The following is a 21,023-nucleotide window of genomic DNA, read 5'->3' as shown; positions in this document are numbered from 1 at the left end:
GTAATTCTCACTGGTGACAAAGTCCCTGGACAATGGGTTTGACCGCGGGTTACTGAGCAGGGTGGATTTTTACCCATCTGTCTCCCTCAGAGTTATTTAATAACCAGTAATAACTCCTGAGCATGGAGCCAAGGGGGTATGGGGAGTATTGAAGGTCAAGTGTTAAACTGACAGGGAGGGGACATAGGGGACAGGGTGGCTACACACACATTTATGGGGATTTGGAACAAGAATCTGAGCTTTGGTTACAGCAAAACTGGGGGCTTAATCCAGCCCCCAACCTCTGCATTTTCTGTTTCACTGATGGAGGGGAGACAAATGCCTTTCCCATGTATTTCAGAGGTTTCGTGGTAAGAGTGGCCAGGAACATCTGGTCTGACACATCTGGTTTTGCACAGCCTGGGGAAGATAACTGAGAGGTTTTTTTGCAAGGAAAAAAAGAAACTGTGGAAGTTCAAAAGGGAAATTGAAGTGGCCACAGGGACACAAGTGGTGACAAGTGAATGGAGACAGCTCTGGTCTGATCATTGTAAGGGACTGGGACAGGGTCAGAAACAGTCTGAGCACCAGGAGATGCTACAGCTCTGCTACTCCCAGACATACTGAATGAAGTACAGAGCCTGGGGAAGAATATCTCAGCATCAAAAAGCAGCTACAGGATTCTCCTGTGAGCCAGAGATGTCTGGGGAGTTTGACAGGGTGAACAGAGCCTTGGCTTGACCTCCGGGATATCTGAGGCTGGCAAAACTACAGAGGGGTTGTAAAGGCCACTTAGAAGGTCATCGAGTATTTGCTAAGTGTCCCTGCACAGTTGGCTCCATGCTGTGGATGTCCACATGATGGCAGTGTATGCCACCACAGGTCAGGACATAAATATTACCAAAAAAAATGTTGCCCTGAAGAATCCCCATCCTGTACCACTGCCAGGGACACATCAGGCTGTGGAAGGTGCTTTCAGGGTCTCGGGTGTCTCTCCACTGAATTTAGACACCTAAACAGAAGAAGGAGAGGATTTTCCTCATTGATTTAACTCATACTGTTGGCATTCATTGCAGAAGAACTGGTTTGCTGGGCAGGTGAAATTTTGGAAGCAAATTGGTACTTTGCCCTGGAGTGTGACCTTGCAGCAGCTGCTTTCCTGAATGAGCCTCTGTTTGTTCAGATAGGAAGGAGAGTCCTGGTCCATCTGTCCCTGTGTGTTCCTGCAGCGCTTGGTGCTGACAGATGAAATGTAGCTGGAATGCCAAAAGAAAACCAAAACAAACCAAACAAAAAAACCCAACCAGTATTTCAAGCTTCCACACACAGTCTGTACAAGGAAATCCCAACTAGAACTCAGCAAGTGCTGCAGGGTGTGTGAGCTGCCTGGATCCCATCTGACCACACATGTCTTAAGGATGAATTCCTATCTGGAAGCATCTGGCTTCTGGCATCTGGCTAACAAATATGTTGCAATACTTCTTTAATTAATTTACGGGCTGTTTCCAGTGTAAAGTCCTGGTGCAGTTTAAATGGAAATTGCTGGTGCCATCTGATGATGGGTTTGCTCAGAGGGCAGCATGAGTCCTGTGTGGGGACCACATCCCCTGGCAGTATGAAGATGCTGCTCTTATGACAATCTCTGTGGGGAAATGAATAACTGTGTGAGTAGATGGTGTCTTTGTTTTGTTGTTATTGAAAGACCAAGATGTAGCAATGAGAAAAATCTAGGACTGTTCAAATCTAAACAAAGGCTTATCCTGTTGCATCCTCATTCTCACGAACTCTTGGTACATTAGTTATCTGAAGGTCTGAATCAGGTAGACCAAGGCCAGCTCATAATTTTTGCAATTACCCTGTCGGCAGAAAGTAGGGAAAGAATTAAAGAATGAGGCAACATTTCTGTGCCTAGTCCTTGATTGCCTTTATTGCCCTGCATTACACATCCCATGTGACTGGATTATCTTTTCATTACTACCATGTCTCTAATATCTAGAAGGGGAAAGGTAATTTGGGGGAAAGGTGCTCTCTGAAATTAAATTCCACAAAGATGTAGCTCCTTCTGGCACTGGAACACAGCTGCTCCAGAAGCCCTGTTGCAGCCTCAGCCCAGCTCTTCAGTTCAAAAGCAGAGCAGGCATGGAAGATGTGGGGTGATGCAGGATGTGGGATGATGCAAGATGTAGGATGTAGGACACGGGCTGGCTTGCAGTGCAGGGCTGCCCCACCTGGGAGCTGGGCTGCCATGCATGGCATTATTTAGAAGGCTATGACTTTGGCTCCTGGCCTCAGAGGGTGTTAGCACCAGGGAGAGCTTTATGTGGATGTCTGATGTTTGGTTTGGGAATACAACAGCAGGGGAAAGCAGAACCTGCCCCCTTCCTGTGCCAAGAAGCCTCTGGCACAATGCAGAGAGGAGGCTGGGAATGCTGCAGAACACATTTCCTTTTCCTCATCAGATACGGAGAGGGAGATTTTTAGTGAATCCTAAAAGTCAAGAGAGGGACAGTGGCTGAGCAGGGGGAAGGCAGGAGCAGCCTGGCTGTTCAGTCCCTGTGCCAGGACCATTCACATATCAGATGATCCAACTGGGATCCTCCTGATTCAGTCTGCTCCCAAAACCCAGACAGGAGGTACCCTGCTGTAGCCTTAGACCACATTCATTGCCTTCTTTAGGCTTTTGGATTATGCAGCAAAAATGGTGACCTGGTGACCCGACTGGTGGATGAGGGGAGGGCTGTGGATGTGGTCTACCTGGACTTCAGCAAAGCCTTTGACACCGTCTCCCGCAGCATCCTCCTGAAAAAGCTGTCAGCCCACAGCTTGGACAGGAGCACCCTGTGCTGGGATAGGAACTGGCTGGAGGGCCGGGCCCAGAGAGTGGTGCTGAACGGGGCTGCATCCAGTTGGCAACCGGTCACTAGTGGTGTCCCCCAGGGATCAGTGTTGGGCCCAGTTCTGTTTAATATCTTTATTGATGATTTAGATGAGGGGATTGAGTCCATCATCAGCAAATTTGCAGTCGACACTAAGCTGGGGGGGAGTGTGGATCAGCTGGAAGGCAGGAGGGCTCTGCAGAGGGACCTGGACAGACTGGAGAGTTGGGCTGATTCCAACTGGATGAGTGCCTGGTCCTGCACTTTGGCCACAACAACCCCATGCAGCGCTTCAGGCTGGGGACAGAGTGGCTGAGAGCAGCCGGGCAGAAAGGGACCTGGGAGTCTGGATTGCCAGAAAGCTGAACATGAGCCAGCAGTGTGCCCAGGTGGCCAAGAAGGCCAATGGCATCCTGGCCTGTATCAGGAACAGCGTGGCCAGCAGGTCCAAGGAAGTGATTCTGCCCCTGTACTCAGCGCTGGTGAGGCCACACCTCGAGTACTGTGTCCAGTTCTGGGCCCCTCAGTTTAGGAAGGAGATTGAGGTCCTGGAGCGGGTCCAAAGGAGGGCAACCAGGCTGGTGAAGGGACTCGAGCACAGACCCTATGAGGAGAGGCTGAGGGAGCTGGGGGTGTTCAGTCTGGAGAAGAGGAGGCTCAGAGGAGACCTCATTACTCTCTACAACTCCCTGAAAGGAGGTTGGAGCCAGGTGGGCGTTGGTCTCTTTTCCCAGACGACTTTCAACAAGACAAGAGGGCATGGTCTTAAGTTGTGCCAGGGGAAGTTTAGGTTAGATATTAGAAAGAATTTCTTTATGGAGAGGGTGATCAGACATTGGAATGGGCTGCCCAGGGAAGTAGTGGATTCTCTGTCCCTGGAGATATTTAAAAAGAGACTGGATGTGGCACTCAGTGCCATGGTCTAGCAACCGCAACGGTGGTTCAAGGGTTGGACTCAATGATCTCTGAGGTCCCTTCCAACCCAGCCAATTCTATGATTCTATGATCTCTGAAAATGCAGATACACAAGGAAACCTATACCAAGGTTTAAGATACCTTAGGAAGCACTTTGTGTGATTTGCATCTTCCTAAATGCCATTTAGCAGCTGCCATTTACTTATATGAAGACTTTTTTTGCCAAGGTCTCCTATTTTCATCCCCTTTCACCCAATCCCTTTCAGTGGGCACACCATGATTTCAGCATTATGCTCTTGCTCATCAGATGTTCTTGCTTTAATCTTTCACATCTGCATGCCAAGGTTCATCCAGTCTTTTCTTAGACGGAATTTTTTTTCAAATCTTATTTTAAAAGAAAATTGAATCTAATATAGAGTTGCATGTCATCTGCTCCTAGTGATCTCAGCTATTTTGATTAAAAATTTTCTCATTTTAAACTTTAGTATAGGTAGGCAAGGTACCTTTTAGAGTAAATGCAGTTGCTTTTATACTTAAATCTCCAAAAAGGGTTGAAGGACACTGTCTCATTTCATCTATTGAAAGGAGATGCAAATGAAAAATTTTTGAGAAATATATTTATCTGTGTATCCATGTGTGGTTCTTTCCATGTGTGTCCATGTTCTTTAACTACAACAGCAGGGTATTACTGCTTCTCATTATCTTTGTGAGCCTCTATATCTACAAAATACCTTTCAGAGAGATTGCTGTCTGTCAAGCACTTTCCCTCTTGGTTTTGTGGAGCATCTGTGCCTGCTCTTGTGCTTTGTGCCCATGTTTATGGACTCCCATCCTATTCACTTCAGGAGTTTTTCAATTTATCAAGATAATTTTGAATCCAAATACTGCCCTCCAAAGCACTTGCAGCTTCTCGTAGTTTTATAAGATTTTGCTGTTTAATAAGCATACTCTTGTCTCTCTCCATTGCAAGGATTTTTTCAATTGTTTCCATTGAAAGGATTTCAACCAATTTCAACTCGAGAGCTGCACCTTGTGTCCGAAGAGGGGAGAGGCAGCTGGAGCCTGGGGGTGTTTGCCTGGGCTGCAGCATCCCCTGCAAAGCCCTTGCTCTGCTGCTCTGCCCATGCTCCTGCTTCTCTGAGACCAGCTGCTTTAAACCAAAAAAAATCGGATTAACTCAGAAGCAAAAATGAGTTAAACTGGGATTCAGATTTCCTAGGATAGGTGGAAAATTAACATTGCTGATGGGTTGGAAGTAAGGATGGAAAAGCACATTTACTAAGAAATCTTAATTTTCATTCTAGAGTCCTGCTCCTTTTTTATATGAATGAGAGCTATTACTAAGATTGTAGGCTGAGTTTCCATTACACAAGGGCTGCCTTTGTGAAAAAGTTTAAAAGTATTTTGCAGATATATGTATTTCTCATCACAAGTTCAGGTTTGGTTTTTTTTTTTTTTAATAGAATGCATTACAAAGTAAGGGTGTAGCATCATCGTTCAGATTATAATATTGGGTTCAACAAGTTTCTGATTTTTTTCTCCAGTAAATACTTTTTTTTTCCATGGAGACTTTACCTCTGAAAAGTGCTGGTTTGTAAATGAAGGAGAAGTCTGAAACAGAAATGGTATTTTGAATATCTTCTGATTTTGAGTCCAGAAAATAAAAATTGGGTTAGACTGAACAAATATCTGATCTGATGTTTGTTTTTTCATATGCTTTTTTTGGCATGAAAGTATAGTGTATAAATTAATATGCCATATTCTGAAATCCCTGATTATCCACCCAGACCAGAAAAGGAATGGGGGCTGGCCCTGAGCTCCCCACCCTTCCAAGTTCCACTCATGGTCCTTCATGACAAGTTGCAGTAAGCTTTATTTTAAAATTATTATTTATTTATTGCTATTAGCTATTTTTAAATTATTGATTTTTAAAATTATCAACTATATACCACATACTTACAAGTCCTTCACCCTAAAAAATACTCTTATCTTCCTGCATCTCCTTGCCAGGCAGAGGCAGTGCTCCCAATAAGCAGGGTGGACTCAGGAAGGTGAGTGCAGGAGGGATGAGGCTGGAGGATGCTTCCAGCACTGCCAACAGGTCCCAGTGCTGAGGATGCAGATGTTCTCCTACCTGCTTTCACAAGGTGATGATAATAGTGACACGTTGTCCTCTCACCTCGTTGTCTTGTGCTCTGCACATCCAACTTAGGCACTGAACCCAGACATCTTGTGCCAATAAGCCTTTCTTTAGCTTCAAGTCCTCTGCCCTCTGCAAACTTCAAATGTGAATTTTAAAATGCACTTTTCATTGGCTCCTTTTCCTTCTGGTGGGATGTGTTGTGCATTTCCATAGCCCTGCAAAATAGTTCCTGTGGGTACATTCTCCACGGGCATAAGGAGCAAAAGGAGTTTCTGGTGAGCCACAGCCCAAGGGTGGCTTCATTTGCAGCCAGATTTGTTCATTCAGCCTCTGGCTCTGATCACAAAATGCTTCAGGTCTCAGCACAGGAGCAGAGAGGGAAGGGGCTTGATTGGCACCTTGTCTTTTCTGGAGATTCTGTACTGGTTTACTTTACATGGTGGAAATCTATCTCAGATCTCACTTGAAATGATAAATTAAGGGGTTACTGTTCATGAAAGGCAGGGAGAGGAGTGACAATGAAACCTTGCTCCGTCCTCCTCCCATCACAGCACAGGTCTGAGGCTGCTGAGACACCTGCACTGTGTCCTGGGCACAGTGTCCTGGCCACCTCCCTTCATGTAAAAAATGTTTCCTCCAACACTGACCAGTTTTACTGCTGTCACTTGTGTCCTTGGTCATTGACACTGGCCATTTGTGCAATCTTTGCTTTCTGTTGTTCCTTCTAGTGCTTTCAAACAGAGCCATTTCCATCAGTGCTTCATGCCCAGCTCCCCTGCTGTCACTGTGACATCTCTGCATGGTTCTGCTGGGCTGAGCTCCTCCACACTGGGTCTGTTCAGTGGACAAGCACCACTGTGAGTCTGGCATCACCCCTGCCATGTAGCTGCTCAGCTGCTGCAGCTGGAACACCCCTGGGTTTGTATCTGAGGTAATGTGAGTTTGCAGCTTTTACCCAGTGAGCTTTTGCCCAGTGACCTTGAAATATGGCTGAGTATAACTGAAGAGATTCTCTTATCAGTTTACTACTTGCCATATCACCAGAGGCTGTGACTGAGCAACTTTGAGCCAGGTCTATTTACTGCTCTCCTCCTGGACCAGAGCCTCATCAGGAGATAAATCACTGCTTTCCCTTACCTCCAGCACATGGGATGACCCAAGATTTTCTTCTCACAAGACATGGATGCAAATTCATGGCAGGCTGATGATCTTGTGGTATTTTGGGGGTACCAGGACTTAACGAAGTTGTAACTGAGTTCAGGGTGAAGCTGGATGATGCAGTCGTGTCTTTTGTGTTACCCAGGCACCCAAGTGATTTCTTTCACCATTTCTTCTGAAGTGGGATATTACTAAATCACAGCAGTTGCTTCATGACAGCCTGGAGGTTTTGCTCAGAGAAGAAACTGATCTGGGGCTTGGGTGCCTGGAGTACCATGAGGTAGGGAGGTAAGAGGGGAAGATGTATGTGCCTCCTTGAGGCCACTCAGCTAAGCAAACACCCTACAGAAGAAAGGTTCTAGTGGCAGTAGATGGATATGCTGGTACAGAGGGATGTGGAGAGGACACAGGAGGGGCTTGGTGGCAGCTGTGCGTAGAGGACATACAGGTGATGTGACTGAGGAGGTGCATAACAGCCCTCTTTGCACGATACACTTGCCCATTTTTTGCAGCTTCTCAATTACAGCTGTTCTGAGACCTCTGGTGAGATATTTGGCTGGTAACACACAGAGTGGGGGGTGACACGAGCTGTTTGTGTCATCAGTGTTATTTACTGCAGGCCCCCTTTCTGTATTTAAAACTAAAAATTGGACAAAACCTTCTAGGTGATACAACCTTCCATCAATGGGGCTCACTGATGTTGATAGCATGGCACAGTGTACCCCACAAAAAGGTCCTCTTGCTTTACCCCTGCTGCTTTCTGCCTGCCTTATCTCTGCAGGTGAGAGCTGTGTGAAGTCAGCTGCTTTCTTACCACACAGCAGCCTGCTCACAATGCCAGAATCCCAGCTGACCTGGCTGCAATGCTAATTGCAACAGCAGTATTTGATATTTCCCAATTTGACACTTTCTCTCCCCATAATGATTTCCACAGAGGCAGAGGACACCTGGCTACTGTTCTCCAGCATACCTCAAGCATACGACTCTCAGAGCTTTATCAGCTTAGGAAAAAAATAAAACTTCCTGTTACAGGAATAATTTTTTATTTATTAACACAAAAGTTACAGAATTATCTTTCAGTTTAGGCAAAACTTCAGAGTCCAAACTGAAATCAGTGCTTTAACAAGACAGAGACACACTGAGTGTGAGACAGAGGTCTGCCCTGGGCTGTGACCACTGCAGGAGAGAGGGCAGACCTCTAGGCACTGAGGAAGGTGCTGATAGTGGAGCAGGGCTGAAAATGGTCACAGATTTGGCCAGAATGTGAGTGTCAAGGCAGGATTTGGTAAGGAGGTAAGGATTTGGTTACTGGGACCTGCAGACCTTCCCAAGCCAGGCCAGCCTTTAGGGCAGGGCAAGGGGACAGCCAGCAAAGGGGCATGGTCATGCCTGGGTGCTCCAAGATCAAGACTCCACGAGCAGATGGTGACAAATCTACCTAGGCTGAACAGTGCTTTCAGCCTGTGGAAGAAGCACAGAAACCAGGAATCCTCATCTCCAAATTCTGACCTGCACCTTCTGTCCCAGAGAAACGCTGTCCTGTTATCAGCTGGGTTGCTACCTCCAGCTAAGGCAAAACACTTTCCAGCATCAGTGGATTTTCTTTAGGTACAGGTGAATCCCATTTTTGGAGCGAAGGATGATCCGAGGTATTTTGGAGGGAGGTTTGGCAGGGTCAGGAGAGAGCTCGAAGCGGAGCAGGGTCAAGGCCAGTGCCACCTTCATCTCGTTCATGGCAAACTGCTGCCCGATGCAGTTCCTGGGGGAAGACAGAGCAGCTCAGTCACCCCATCTCAGTGCTGGGCACAGAAAACCCCAGTGGCTGGATCCCAGCCCTCTCATAGCCTCACACAACCCTTTCCCTCTGCAGCTCTGCAGGCCCTAGGCAGTGTTCTGGGCAGCAAAAGCAGGGGCATGGGTTGAGGGAAGCTGTGGAAGCATCGGGAGCTCCTGGATGTGTTATTCACTGGGAACAGAGAGGGAGGGAAGATGGAGAAGCCAAGGCTGTGGGTCTCCAAGTAGGAGGGTCTACAATGTGTTTGCCTTGGCAGGGTGGGCACAGGGCAAAAGGGAAGGATTTGGAGAAGGAGAGAAGGGGGAATCCAAGGGCAGGTGGGTGGGATGGGGTCTCTGCATCAAGGAGATGAGCCCAGGATGCTTGCAGGCTCCCTGCACAATGCCAGCAGGATGCTCCACAGCTTTGGGACACAATTCCCTGTCCCTAGGAGAGGCCTGGCTATGTTTCCTTCCCATTTTGCCTGCTGGTGTCAGAACCACTCTGCAGAGCACTCTTTACATGCTTGTGAACTGTTTAACGCCGCAGACTTCAGTCTCTGAAAGGGCTCTGTGAGTGCTTCTCTGGTAGCAACTGCAACAGCAGCACACGCTGTGGGGGTTGTGCAGTTTACAGGGACAAGTTTTGTCTCCCCACTACTACTTCAGCATTCTATACACTACCTTGTTCCAGCAGAAAAAGGCAGAAAGGCATGAGAATGTCTGCCAGACACGTTCTCTGGGGAAAACCGCAAAGGGTCAAACACCTGGATATGAATAATACACAGCAAAAAGGAGCAGATTATTTAAGGAATACAATGCTGACAGGCATCTTCAGAAATGTGACATCCCATCATTTCTGAATAACCCCATTGGAGAGAAATTCATTCTGAGATAGACTCAAACTCAAGCACTAGACTCTCTTCTTTTCCACTGAGCCTGGCAATGGTGTTGCCAAGATAAACCAGGCAGAGATTTGACAAAAACCAGAGAGCCTGGATTCAATTCTCTTCCTTTAGGCTTAGACAAAAAATCTTTTTTTATCCTGTTAATACAACAATCTCTTCAGAGCACTTTGCTTTACTATTTGGGCATCACCCAGCCCTAACACTGCTGTCTGACCCCCCTTCACCCCAGCTAGCTGAGACTAACATGAGGAGGTCACTCAGTGTGATTCCAATGGGAAAAGATGATCAGAGGCATGGGGGGGTCTCTGCTCTACTGCCAACAGATGAAGGGGACATTGAAGGTGCAGAATAAATGGGAGAAATAATTAGAAGGACAAAAGAAAACTCACCAAAGGGTCTTTCCATACTGCAGGGTTTCTGTGAATGAGATAAATGCTTACTGCAGCGACGCTGCCTGTCAAGTAATTGAGAAGAAAAGGGCTCAGTGACAAAGAAACTAAAGAAAATGTCTAAATTATCATGGTCTTGTTTGTCACCTGGGAACCTGAGGCTTCAGAGAAAACTGAACATTTTCCATTTGTTTAGTTGCAAGCAGACAAACAGTGGAAATGAGGAAGGCATCAGCACCTGTGGCACATTGTCCCTCCACCAACACCGCCCACTTGTGTGTCAAATCAGAGAAGGATAGGAGAAGCACAGGGCAATTCCCATGATGGAACTTGGAATGGAGCCAGTCCCTCTCCCCCTGGATCTGCAGCTTTGGGTGAACCATGAGCTTGCACTTGGCCAGGAAGAGAAGAGGCTTCTGGCACAGGCACAGCTGTCCTGCAGTGATGGTGGCAGGAAGGATGTCACAGGGATGTGGCTGTTCAAGCCCACAGCCCCAGCCTATCACTGGGATGCCAACATCTGCACAGTCCCACCTGATGGTCTGTGCTGGCAAGGAGCAGCTGACAGAGGCAGGGCTGTCACCTTGGCTCTGCAGCAGGCAACTCAGATGCTGGTTACATCCAAGAACACAATCTGTGGAAGCAGGAATGGGATTTACAGACCTTCTGGCAACGTGCGTCCATCAGGGAAGGTGATGGCTTTGCTGAGCTGCCGGGACACACCAGGCACGGGTGGGTAAAGGCGAAGGCTCTCCCTGATGCACATGGTGCTGTATGACATCTTGCCCAGGTCCTCCCTGCCAGGACAGAGACAGGCTGAGCTCCTGCTCCCCCCCTTACCCTTCGCCAGGAGACCTCTTGCCCCACGGCCATTAGCCCCCTCGGCAGACCCCCTCACAACAGATGAGGCACATGAAGGGACCTGCGACATCCAAGCACGGGCTGCTGCAAGCTGAGGACCCCAGGACACCTCTGAACAACCTCTGAACAACCTTAACAACCTCTGAACAACCTTAACAAACTCTGAACAAGCTCTGGTGGCAAGTGACAGAGAAAGGTAAAAAGCTGTGACTACAATGTCCTGTGGTGAGAAAACAGGAGAGAGCAAAGAGCAAGAGCTCTTGGCATGGCATCCAGGATGTCTGTCCTGATCTGGGGTGGTTTTTCTTGGGTTTGTCCTGGTAATACAAGCCCTGAACGGTAGAGAGGCAAATTTAGCTGAAAGATGCAGTATGTGCTCCATCCTAGGAAGTCCCTGTGCACACAGCAACCTTTAGCACCCCAACTTCCAAACCTGGAAGACTTTGCTCACTTAGAAATGGCACCAATGGGAAAAAAGTTACCAGCTGAGCAACCATGCAACCTTACCACTGAATTGTCTCCCGGTTCCCCAGGATCCCCTGGATCTCCTCCCGGCACCGTGCCTGGTGCTCAGGGTGTGAGGCCAGGCAGTAGAAGAGCCAGGAGATCCCACTGGCTGTTGTATCATGGCCCTCAAACATGAATGTGTCCACCTCAGCACGCAGGTCCTCATCAGACAGTCCAGCTCCATTCTCATCCTAACAGTCCAGAGACACTGTCAGTGGCCCATGTGTATAAAAATAATATATACAGATAATAGATATACTATTGATTATGTATACTATAGTGGTGCATATATATATCTATATATAATATAATATTCCATTATATTTTTTCAGCTATTGCAAAGGAGGTGGTGATGCCCCATGGATAAATATCTCTGCTTAGACTGAATTCAGGGCCCCTTTTCCTTTACGTACCCACCCCACTAAACCAACAGGTCTATGAAGTCCCTCTGTGTATTGTACTCCCCAGAAGATGCTACCAATGTTTAATTGATGGAAAACTGGATCACCTTGGTGCTCCTCAGCTGGGCAGGACTGAGTGAATCTATTTTATGTGAATTCCTGAGGGTCTCTGGTGGTTTGTGGCAGCCCTGCAAAGACTGACTGGCATTTGTACGCTGCTGTCCTGCTACACACCCACTCCTCATCACTCACTTTGGCACACAGCAGAATGTCCAGGAAGTCCAAATGTCTTTTCTTCTGGATCTTTTCAAATTCTCGTTCATCTTTAAGGGATTCCTTTCGCTCACGGATCACCTTGTCTTGGGAAAGAAAGAGTTAAAGGTTCAACAGGGAAAGGAGAAGCTGAGCTGAAAAATCGCCCTTAAAATACAAAGCTCAACCAGGGTGATGAGCACAGCTCAGTCCAAGATGCATTTTACATGTGGCTCCTGCATCCCAGGTAGTTTGACTTTTCCAGCAGCACAGCAACAAACATTGTGCACACTGCCACACTTTCCTGCACACTTCTTTGCCCACCACAGACTCTCCAGCTTGCTTTACCAACTTCCTCCTGCATCAAAATCATGCCTGGCCAGGAAAGAAAAAATCATTCCTTGCATGGGTGTTGCCTGCAGCATCCACCCCTTGTCACAGCAGTCTGTGGTCATTTAACAGAGCGTTCCCAGAGGGGAATTCCTCCATTAGCTCAGTTTAATAACCCAGGAGCTGTCAGACCCCCTCACTTTATGCCTAGATCAAACCGCTGCTCCAACCCATGCCCCATGCTCTGCTTGGATCCCAGCTCCAGGTCGCAACAGAATCACTGCATGGGCAAGGAGGTAATTCAGCTGCCTCTGGTCAGCCATCACTCATCCTGTTTGAAAACTATGGAAGAGAATGAAGGCTGGGAATACCTGTGTGGTCATGAGCAAGCTGGCAGACCTTCCTGAACCGATATCCATGGGGGCTGAGCCAGTAAATGATGTCATTATGGTAGGGGAAGATGCGGAGTCGCTGGTGCACCATGTGGCATAGCTCATAGACAGCCTGGATGTAGGTGTTGTTCCTGGAAGAGGGAAAACAATGGAAGTTTGTAAATTTGGGAGCATCATAAAAAGCAATTTGGCTGTTTCCCTTCTGAGCTGCAAACTTTCTGCCAGGGTTTTGGGAAGCCAGCACTGACCTGTCGGTCTGGCAGTTGCTGTGACAACTGAAGGCACATTTCATGATGTTATCAAGAGTCATCAAGCTGACATGCTCAAAGAGCTCCACTGGTTTCCCATCTTTGGTCAGCTCTTCCCATTTATCCTAGGGTGCAAAGGAGACAGAAATGAGGACGCAAGGAACAGTTCTGCACGATCTGCAGTCACCCTCTGGTTAAATGAGTGCTCAGCTCACAAGCCAGAGAAATGGAAAAAAGAAGAGGATCTCTTAGCTGCCATAAAATCCTTGAGATGGGAAGCCAAGAGCAGGATGGTTATTACAAGATTTGTCTCAGGCAGCTGCTGCTCTCAAATTGTGGTGGTGGTGAGCCATGGTACACCCTACCCTGGGGCAAGGGCATCCTGGAGAAGCCCATGAAGCACATTGCTGGGTGATGGCTGTATCACCCAAGTCTTCCTTAGGGTGCAGTGTGTTTCCTACACAAGAGGAGTGTAATTCAGAACTGGGCTTCAACAAGTCTGTTCTGAAGTATATACAACTTTGGTGCCTAAGATGCAAACATCTGACCAAGATTTCTCTTCCATCCCACATTATTTCTCTGCCACTGTGTTTTTCCAGCATGTGATACAGGAGCTCTTGCTCAACTCTTCACATAGAGGATCCCTGAGAAACTATACACAGGGTCTCTCTTGCCTGGCAGACATGAAATGATATTGAATCCTCTGTCCCTTCATGGCCATAAGGAATCAGTGGACTCAAAAGCTGAGAAAGGGAAGAGAGGGAGGAACACTGTCACATCTGAGCTCCCACAACATGGAACATGGCTTATAAAGAGAAGCTTATGTCCTTAGCACATGCAATGATTGCCACCTGGTGGCATGGGCTACCATAATAGGCACATTGCATTGTCTGCAAGGAATTATGAACTGCCAGACAGTTGTGTGCATCACAAAGGCTCTTCTGGCTGTCTAGCCCCCAGATCCTGGCTGCTCCCTGGGCCAGTGGGAGGGAGGACGCCCAGGATCCATGTGAAATTGCTGGAGAGGTTGGATGGAGGGAAGCAAAGAAGGAATAGAACCAGCACCCAGACTCCTGATGGTCCCCGTGCACAAAGCCTGGTGTCACTCACTTTGGTTTCCATCATGCCCAACACCAATGGATGGAAGAACAGTGCAGTTTCACTGTGTATTAGGTAAAACAGGGATTGCAATCCAGACGTGGGTATATTGACAGCAATTGATACACTTTAACCTCAGGTCATAGTATAGATCTTGCTCCGACCTTTATACTTTTGGGATTTATCATGAACTTTCATTTGCCTCAGTTATTTGTTAAAAGAAAAAAAAAAAAAAAGAAAAGGATCTTGTAAGAAGTTGCATTTGGGATTGAGATTATGAGCAGTTTAGTTTGGGAATGGCAGTAACACCAGTCCTCAAACCTTAGCCACAGAGCCCATAGCAGTACCAGAGACACAGTCACTGCAGGAAGGCTCAACCTGCTCACTCCCTCCAGCTCATGGGCATGGATTTGTGGTGACTCAGAAAGCCACCAGGTCACAGCTTGTCCTTACAACTACCAGGGAAAACTCTGATTCAGCATTTACCTACTAACCAGTCAGGAGGGGAGGAGAGGAGAGGAGAGGAGACGAGAGACGAGAGACGAGAGACGAGAGAAAACAGGGCAGAAAGAGGAGCATGAGACATGAGTCTTACCAGCATCACGTTGATGGACTCTGCCATCAGGGCCACGTATGGTTTCAAGACATCATAATGAAACCCTGGAGTCAGGAGTTTTCGATGTTGGTGCCATTTTGGCCCATGTAAGATCAGCAATCCTCTCCCTGGGGAAACAAGGCAAGGCACTGTTTGCTGGGCACAAGCAGGGTCACCTGTGGACACAGTCTCTGCCTGCAAGGAGCATGAGTTAATCTGCTGTCTGAGCTGCTATAGGGGACTATTTGCAAACCTTGCCCTCAGATCAAGGATTCCCAAGGATGAACAGAGCCCTGCTCACTGAAGTGACAAAGTGCTGCCTCCAAAAAGAAACACCAAAGCTGGTGGAGAAGTTTACATCAGCAGATGCATTTGTCACCTGTCCCCCACTGAATCTGAGCTTCTCCCATCACCACCACCCTTTGCTACCTATGGCCATGTAATTGGTTCTCATTTGTACATATGCATCTGAACTTTCTTTCCTTGAATCACAAAAAATAGCATTATTTAGTACCTTTTTCAAAAAATGTAACAATTTCAGGAAGCTCTCAGCTGTAACCCCATTGAGGAGCCAGCACAATGCTTGTTCTTAAGTCATATATCATAGTTATTGACTAACTTCAGAATTATTCCTGGGAATCAAAGCCTGGGAATACATACCAATCCATGGGACAAGGTGTTTATAGCTGATATTATCCTTAGGATCTGTAAAAAAATCATTGAGAAAATAAAATGATAAATGTTTCAGTATAATCAGCCCACTGGTTTTCACATGAAAGATCCCTCTGGGCTCTCACTTTTGGTTAGGTAGGAGGCAGAATCAGTAGCATCCCTGCAGAATTCATCAGTATTTCACAACAAAACAACATTGTTTGCCCCAGATGGAAGAAACACATTCAAAAGCAGACGCCTAGACTGTAATAAACAAGAATATTTGTAGTCCAAAGTCTGTGCTGTGTGATAAATTATTAACCCTCCCAGATACCACTGTTTAGCATCTTTCTGGATGCACTAAAGCTCCATAGGAGGAGCCAGGGGTCTCAGCTGAGAAAAAAGCTTGCAGCTGCCTTCTCCTTGGTGGGGTCCAGCACTAAGAGGATAACTTCTCAAGGAGCACTTGAAGAAGTTTAATTTGCCAGATTTAGAGGGCCCTTGGTCACCCCTGCAGCCCTGCACCTGAAGCACCAAGGCCATGGCATGAAGGAGGGATATCTCTCCATGTCTTCAGGTTATTTCTGCAAGACTACCTCTCTGTGAAACCTTGTCTTGCTGAGAATTTTTGAGCTGTCATGAGAAATCTGTACTGTGGTTGTTCTTCCCCAGCTGAAGGCAGCATCTCCTCACCTCCTCTGGTCAGCACAGTCTTGGCATAGTCAGGATCAGTGATAACCAGGAATGCTGAGAAACTCCCAAACCAGAGAGGGTGAGCAATTTGGTACTTCTGAGCCCAGATCTCCACCTTGTCCAGTACCTCTTCCTCTTTGAGAAACTGTAGTTGTGGGAAATAAAGAAGAGAAAGAATACTTAGATTCAGAGAAAAACAATAATATCTCACACTGCTTTCTTGAAAAGCTCAAGATCCTTCTGAATCACCAGTTCAGGTAATCACAAACTTAAGGTGCTGTCCCTCTGGGTTTGCAGAGCATGAGAAGTAGAAATGCTTGCTATTTTTAACCTCATATAAAATAATTATTCCTTATCAATGGACTGAAACCGTGGAGAATATCCTTAGGGACAGTGGTGGTGCCTATCAGTGCACACACATTATCTGCTCTTTTCCCATGGTCACCCCAATGATGACTCAGATTTGAGCCAGGCAGCATCAGCATTTTGTGGCATGCAAATACATTCTCATTTGTACATGGCTGAAAAGTCAGCCTGCAGTCACAAGAAAATACAGCAGTACTTTTATGGCAGCCAACAGCATCATTGCTGAGTCTATCCTGGTGCAACAATGCCTCCTGACCAGGAAACTTGGGGAAGGAAGGCTGGTGTCCTGGTAAAATTCAACAGAATTAGTCCAAATTTACCAATGGAGTGTCCAGAGGAGAGGAGAGTGGTTAATAACCTTAAGATTTCATTGATTTCCAAGAACTGAACTGAATAGGCAATGAAGGGCTGGTGCTCTTAGAAAGGTGCTTGGAAGCTGCACACTGAGCAGTGACATGAGCACCACGTTGGTTTCTGCAGCACTGGCAGGTTCAATTTTCAGAGGGATCACTGTTTTGTTGCTGTTACAGCTGGTGTTGTTGTGTATTAAACAGGCAATAGCCAAAGAACAAATGGAAAGATCAATGGAAAGATCCAAAGTCACAGGCAGAGGAAAAAAAAAAAAGATCACACAGACAAAACTGTAAGAATTCTCATTTCTTTTAAGAGAAACTACTCTGACACACTATGCAAGGATTTCAAATGGAAGGAACCTGGTGAGCTGACATAGCTGCTGCCTTGACTTGAAGCTTGAAGTTTAATTATATCTGCATACTGATGCAGAAAGCAGCCACAGAGTCATCCTGAGTCAAGTGAATATTTGCTCAGTTGCTTTGGTGTTGAGCAAGCTCAGCTGTGATTTGGGATTGGCTGCTGCTTCTCAACCCAGGAGATGGCTCGTATTCAAATAATCCATCCTGTCAGGCTTCTCTCAGAAAGGATGCTTAGGAGCCATGGGGCAGCTGCCAAGGGGCCTGCACAGGCTGTCTGGACTTAAAGAGACTTAAATCAATTTCTCTGGTTGCAGGGATCAATTTTGGGGGGTAAAAGGAGGCAGCCCTCCCCAGTACACAGCCCTTTGGCAATGCCAGCAGAGACAGGGCTTGGCACAGGGCCTTTAGCTGAGTGATACTCAAACATGTGAAACTCCCTTTGATGCTTCTGCTTCCTCCTGTCAGGAAATCACAGAAAGCATAAAGAGAAGTAACTGGGAGGTGCTGAGAAAGCCTTGTTGGCAGAAGTGCTAAAGCCTTTGTAACCAGCCTGGGTTTTTTTGACTGCTACCCTCAACTTGTGCTATCAAGAACCATCCCTGCACTGCCAGTGGGTGGGATGGGTTTACTTGAGAGGCGAGGTAACCCCCAAGATGAGTAACCTCTACCTGCTGTGCCAAGAACTCCTGAGGAAGAGGGTGTAAAGTCCTGCTAACTGTGGAGGAAAAGGAATGGAAAGCTGCTGCTTCTTAACCAGGGCTCCAGCTACCAGGCTCTGCATGAAAGACCATCGTTTCTATTCCTTCCTAATGAGGTGGCTTGGAAAGTATAATCCTGCTGGGGTCTAAGGAAGAAAGGCAATATACTGCTCTCACTCTGAAATGCAAGTTTTGAAATGGATCCAGCACTGAAAGCATCGGGGAAGTGGTGCTTAGAAGCACTTTTAATGACTACACACCAGCAGCAAATGAAACAGGAGCTGAAATCCGAGGAAGTTGTGCTCTGCTTGGTCAGAGTCTGCCCAGCTCCCCTCCATCAGCCACCAGCTGGCCTTGGGAGGTCCCTCTGGGGCAAGGACTCTGGATTTGAACTAATTCATGCTGCTGCAGTAAGACTGAACAGCTCTACACAACCTCTTGATATTCTAATAAAATTTCTAGGGAATGATTTGGATAAGCAGATACTAATACCTAAGAATGCTTTAAAACAAAGTGATGTATTCCCAGAAGACCCAAAGCATGACAAATATATTTGAGATATTAAACTGACCTGAATCAAAACAGGCAATCAATAACTTTAAATCAACAGAATAATCAGTGCTCTCCCTGACTACAGCTCTGATGTCCTCCTAAGGACTTTGTATTCCGCATGTGCCCAGAGAATTGGCTGTTTCCTCACTGGCTCAATGAACTGTGGGGCTGCAAGGAATTCAGCAACATTCAATCTGCAAATGATTAAATTTGCAAAATGGGAATTCTTAAAAAAATACTCTCCGAGGTAAAAGTCAAGCTGTGAAAAACTTACCCGTGATGGGAAAGAGTGATGGCACAAATGGTTAAGTCTCAGTATGGGATAAAGAGTCACTACTGACAAACAGGTAAACAGACTTTATTTAACTGCAGTTTTAAAGTCTAACTGGCAGCCTAACAAATCTCTGAACTGGCTCACTTCGTGCTTACCGTGCCAAAAGACTGACTGTCCTGTCCAGCACAGAAAAACTGGGGCTGCCACAGCAGAGATGAGCCCTAGGAGGTCTCCTCCAGACTTCCCAGCTACTTTTCAGGGTTCTAGTTATTTAACGTGCCACAGATTTGGCCAGAGCAGGACATCAGCAGTGCCCAGGAGAGGACAGGCAGATCTGAAGCAAACTTTAGCATGCACGGAAAAGCCTTTCACATCAGGCTGCACAGTTACTTTTGGCAAAGCTGCCGATGAGTTGTGGAAACCATACTGACCTTTGTGGGCAAGAGGAATAGTCAAGGAATAGTCATCCACACCATGAGTGCCCAGCCCAGGGCTTGCTTATGCTTGCAGGCTTAGTTAGCCATGACTCTAAGGCATCTGCAAAGATCCGTTCCCCCTCTGCTGGCTGCTATACCTGGGATGTGTTTTGTGGTTTATCCCTGACTCAAAATAACCCATGTTACCTCTGGCTCCTCTGGCAGTGAAGACGACACAAGCTGGCAAGGGAGACAAGGTGCCTCTGGAGCAGAATGTACGGCACAGCCTTGAGGGGACAGGGCCATGACCTGACTTCCACAGGAGCAGAGAGGTGACAGCAAAGCCTGCCCTGGGGCAGAGCAGGGAGACTCTGCCTCCAGCCACCAATGCAGCGCTACAGCTGGGGAGGACCTCGCCCACGCCATGTTCTATTAATCTCTTTTTTAAGTTGCGAGCCAGCTACCACCTCTTTCCACCGTGCATTTTGCAGCAGACCCTCTGTACTGTTCTCTGGACATCACAGCCAGAGTTCGTATGGCTGAGAAAAGGATGCTTTTTCCCCGTACCCTGAGGACCAGAAGAAGCCATTCTCCTGGACCATAAGGACGAATCCCAGCAGCATCATTCCCTTCCCCGCCCCGCTGCCTGGGAAGAAGCCTCTCCACAGCCCCTCCTTCCCCTACTCCCCGCTCCCCCCCATTCCAGCACCACAGCCCCGGCTCTCGCCCTACCTCGTGGACGTGTCCGAAGAGCCAGTGCGTGGGGTGGCCGGGGAAGTCGGCCAGAGCTCGGAGCAGCTCCCGTCGCCGGTGGTAGAGCTGGATGGCTTTCAGCAGCACGCAGGTCAGGCAGAAGACAGCAGCTAAGTGCAGCACCCGGGAGACATCCACGCCCAGCCAGAGGAGCTTCATCTCCGCGGCCAAAGCAGCTCCCGATGCTGCCGGTGGCTCAGGCGGGGCCGGTATCACCGCTCCCCGGCCGGCACCGGCCTCCTCCAGCCAATGCAGGGCGGAGGGGCAGGTTCAGAGTCCGGGCGGCTGCCAAATCACGGCAGCGCTTGTTGGGAGGGCAGCATCGTGCGGAGCCCGGGGACAGGCAGCGCTTCCCTGTAAGGTGGGCTGGGACCTGCTGCCTGCCGTCCCGCCCCGCTTGCACCTTGGCCGGCGGGGATGAGAGCTGGGAAGAGGGGCTAAACCCTGCGGGGGAGGGCGGCACGCCGAGCATCTCCGCTCCTTGATGTGTCGGGTCTGAATGAGACACCAGGCATAGCCCGGTTCCTCCCCCTGACATCTTCATCACCTATTCCTGCCTCCCGTGTCACCCTTATCTCCATCCATCTCGGCATCCCTGCGGCTCTGCCGAGGGAGTTATCATATTGAACCGCATCTTAAAAAGGGCCGGGATGACATCTCCTTTACAGGGAGCGCGGTCAGTCCTGCCTCGGGATGTTTTTGGAGCGCTGTGTGAGCCGAGGGGTTGGGTAACCTGGCGGCTTTCTGCAAGGCGCCTGCCAGGCAACCCCTGTTCCCTGCCACCGCCATCATCTCTGGGAACAAGAGGCCCCCGTCGGGCCTGCAGGTCGAGGGGACTGAGAGCGAACACTGAGAGAGGAAGCATCAGCCGGGCCGGGCGGATCCACCCGTGGCGGATCCCCTTCTGACCGCCTCCCTCCCGGCTCATCCCACCTGCCGGGGATGGGAATCGAACCTGCGGTCTGTACGCGCGTATCCCAGCCCCCGCGGAGGGCTCTCCGGGGCCTTTAAGCCCCGAGCGGGTCCGTGCGGCGCCGCCCAATGGGAAGGCGTCTTGCTGGCAGGTGGAGGGGGCGGGCGGC

At 48.1% G+C, this 21,023-nt stretch overlaps 1 protein-coding gene across 2 annotated transcripts; it reads right to left on the bottom strand.

The window, feature by feature from the left end:
* Positions 1–8,103: 8,103 nt before the first annotated feature.
* LOC103525783 (cytochrome P450 4B1) lies at positions 8,104–20,272 on the bottom strand. 2 transcript variants are annotated; one of them, XM_008490755.2, is made up of 12 exons: positions 19,921–20,266; positions 16,170–16,314; positions 15,486–15,530; positions 14,826–14,953; positions 13,133–13,257; positions 12,864–13,015; positions 12,163–12,269; positions 11,510–11,700; positions 10,805–10,938; positions 10,142–10,206; positions 9,529–9,611; positions 8,104–8,830 (listed from the first exon to the last, which is right to left on the bottom strand). In XM_008490755.2, exons 1-12 carry the CDS (start codon positions 20,098–20,100, stop codon positions 8,662–8,664), a joined length of 1,524 nt encoding a protein of 507 aa, XP_008488977.1. In that variant the 5' UTR covers positions 20,101–20,266; the 3' UTR covers positions 8,104–8,661. The 2 variants fall into 2 exon arrangements, with proteins under 2 accessions (XP_008488977.1, XP_030311339.1); XM_030455479.1 differs by having other exon boundaries at positions 8,703–8,830; positions 10,142–10,169; positions 19,921–20,272.
* Between the last annotated feature and the right edge of the window lie 751 nt (positions 20,273–21,023).

Source organism: Calypte anna, chromosome 8 (assembly GCF_003957555.1).
Source record: "Calypte anna isolate BGI_N300 chromosome 8, bCalAnn1_v1.p, whole genome shotgun sequence".
NCBI classification, from domain to species: Eukaryota; Metazoa; Chordata; class Aves; order Apodiformes; family Trochilidae; genus Calypte; species Calypte anna.
The sequence above is the reverse complement of the archived record's forward strand: the minus strand, read 5'-3'. Positions and strand labels throughout refer to the sequence as shown.

Excerpts from the sequence above, each read along its gene's own strand:
- LOC103525783 (XM_008490755.2), bottom strand. The coding sequence starts at position 20,100 with ATGAAGCTCCTCTGGCTGGGCGTGGATGTCTCCCGGGTGCTGCACTTA. Across the intron at positions 10,939-11,509 it reads AACCGGGAGACAATTCAGTG|GGAGGACCTGGGCAAGATGT; the intron begins GTAAGGTTGCAT and ends CTGTCCTGGCAG. Across the intron at positions 10,207-10,804 it reads TGGACGCACGTTGCCAGAAG|GCAGCGTCGCTGCAGTAAGC; the intron begins GTCTGTAAATCC and ends ATTACTTGACAG.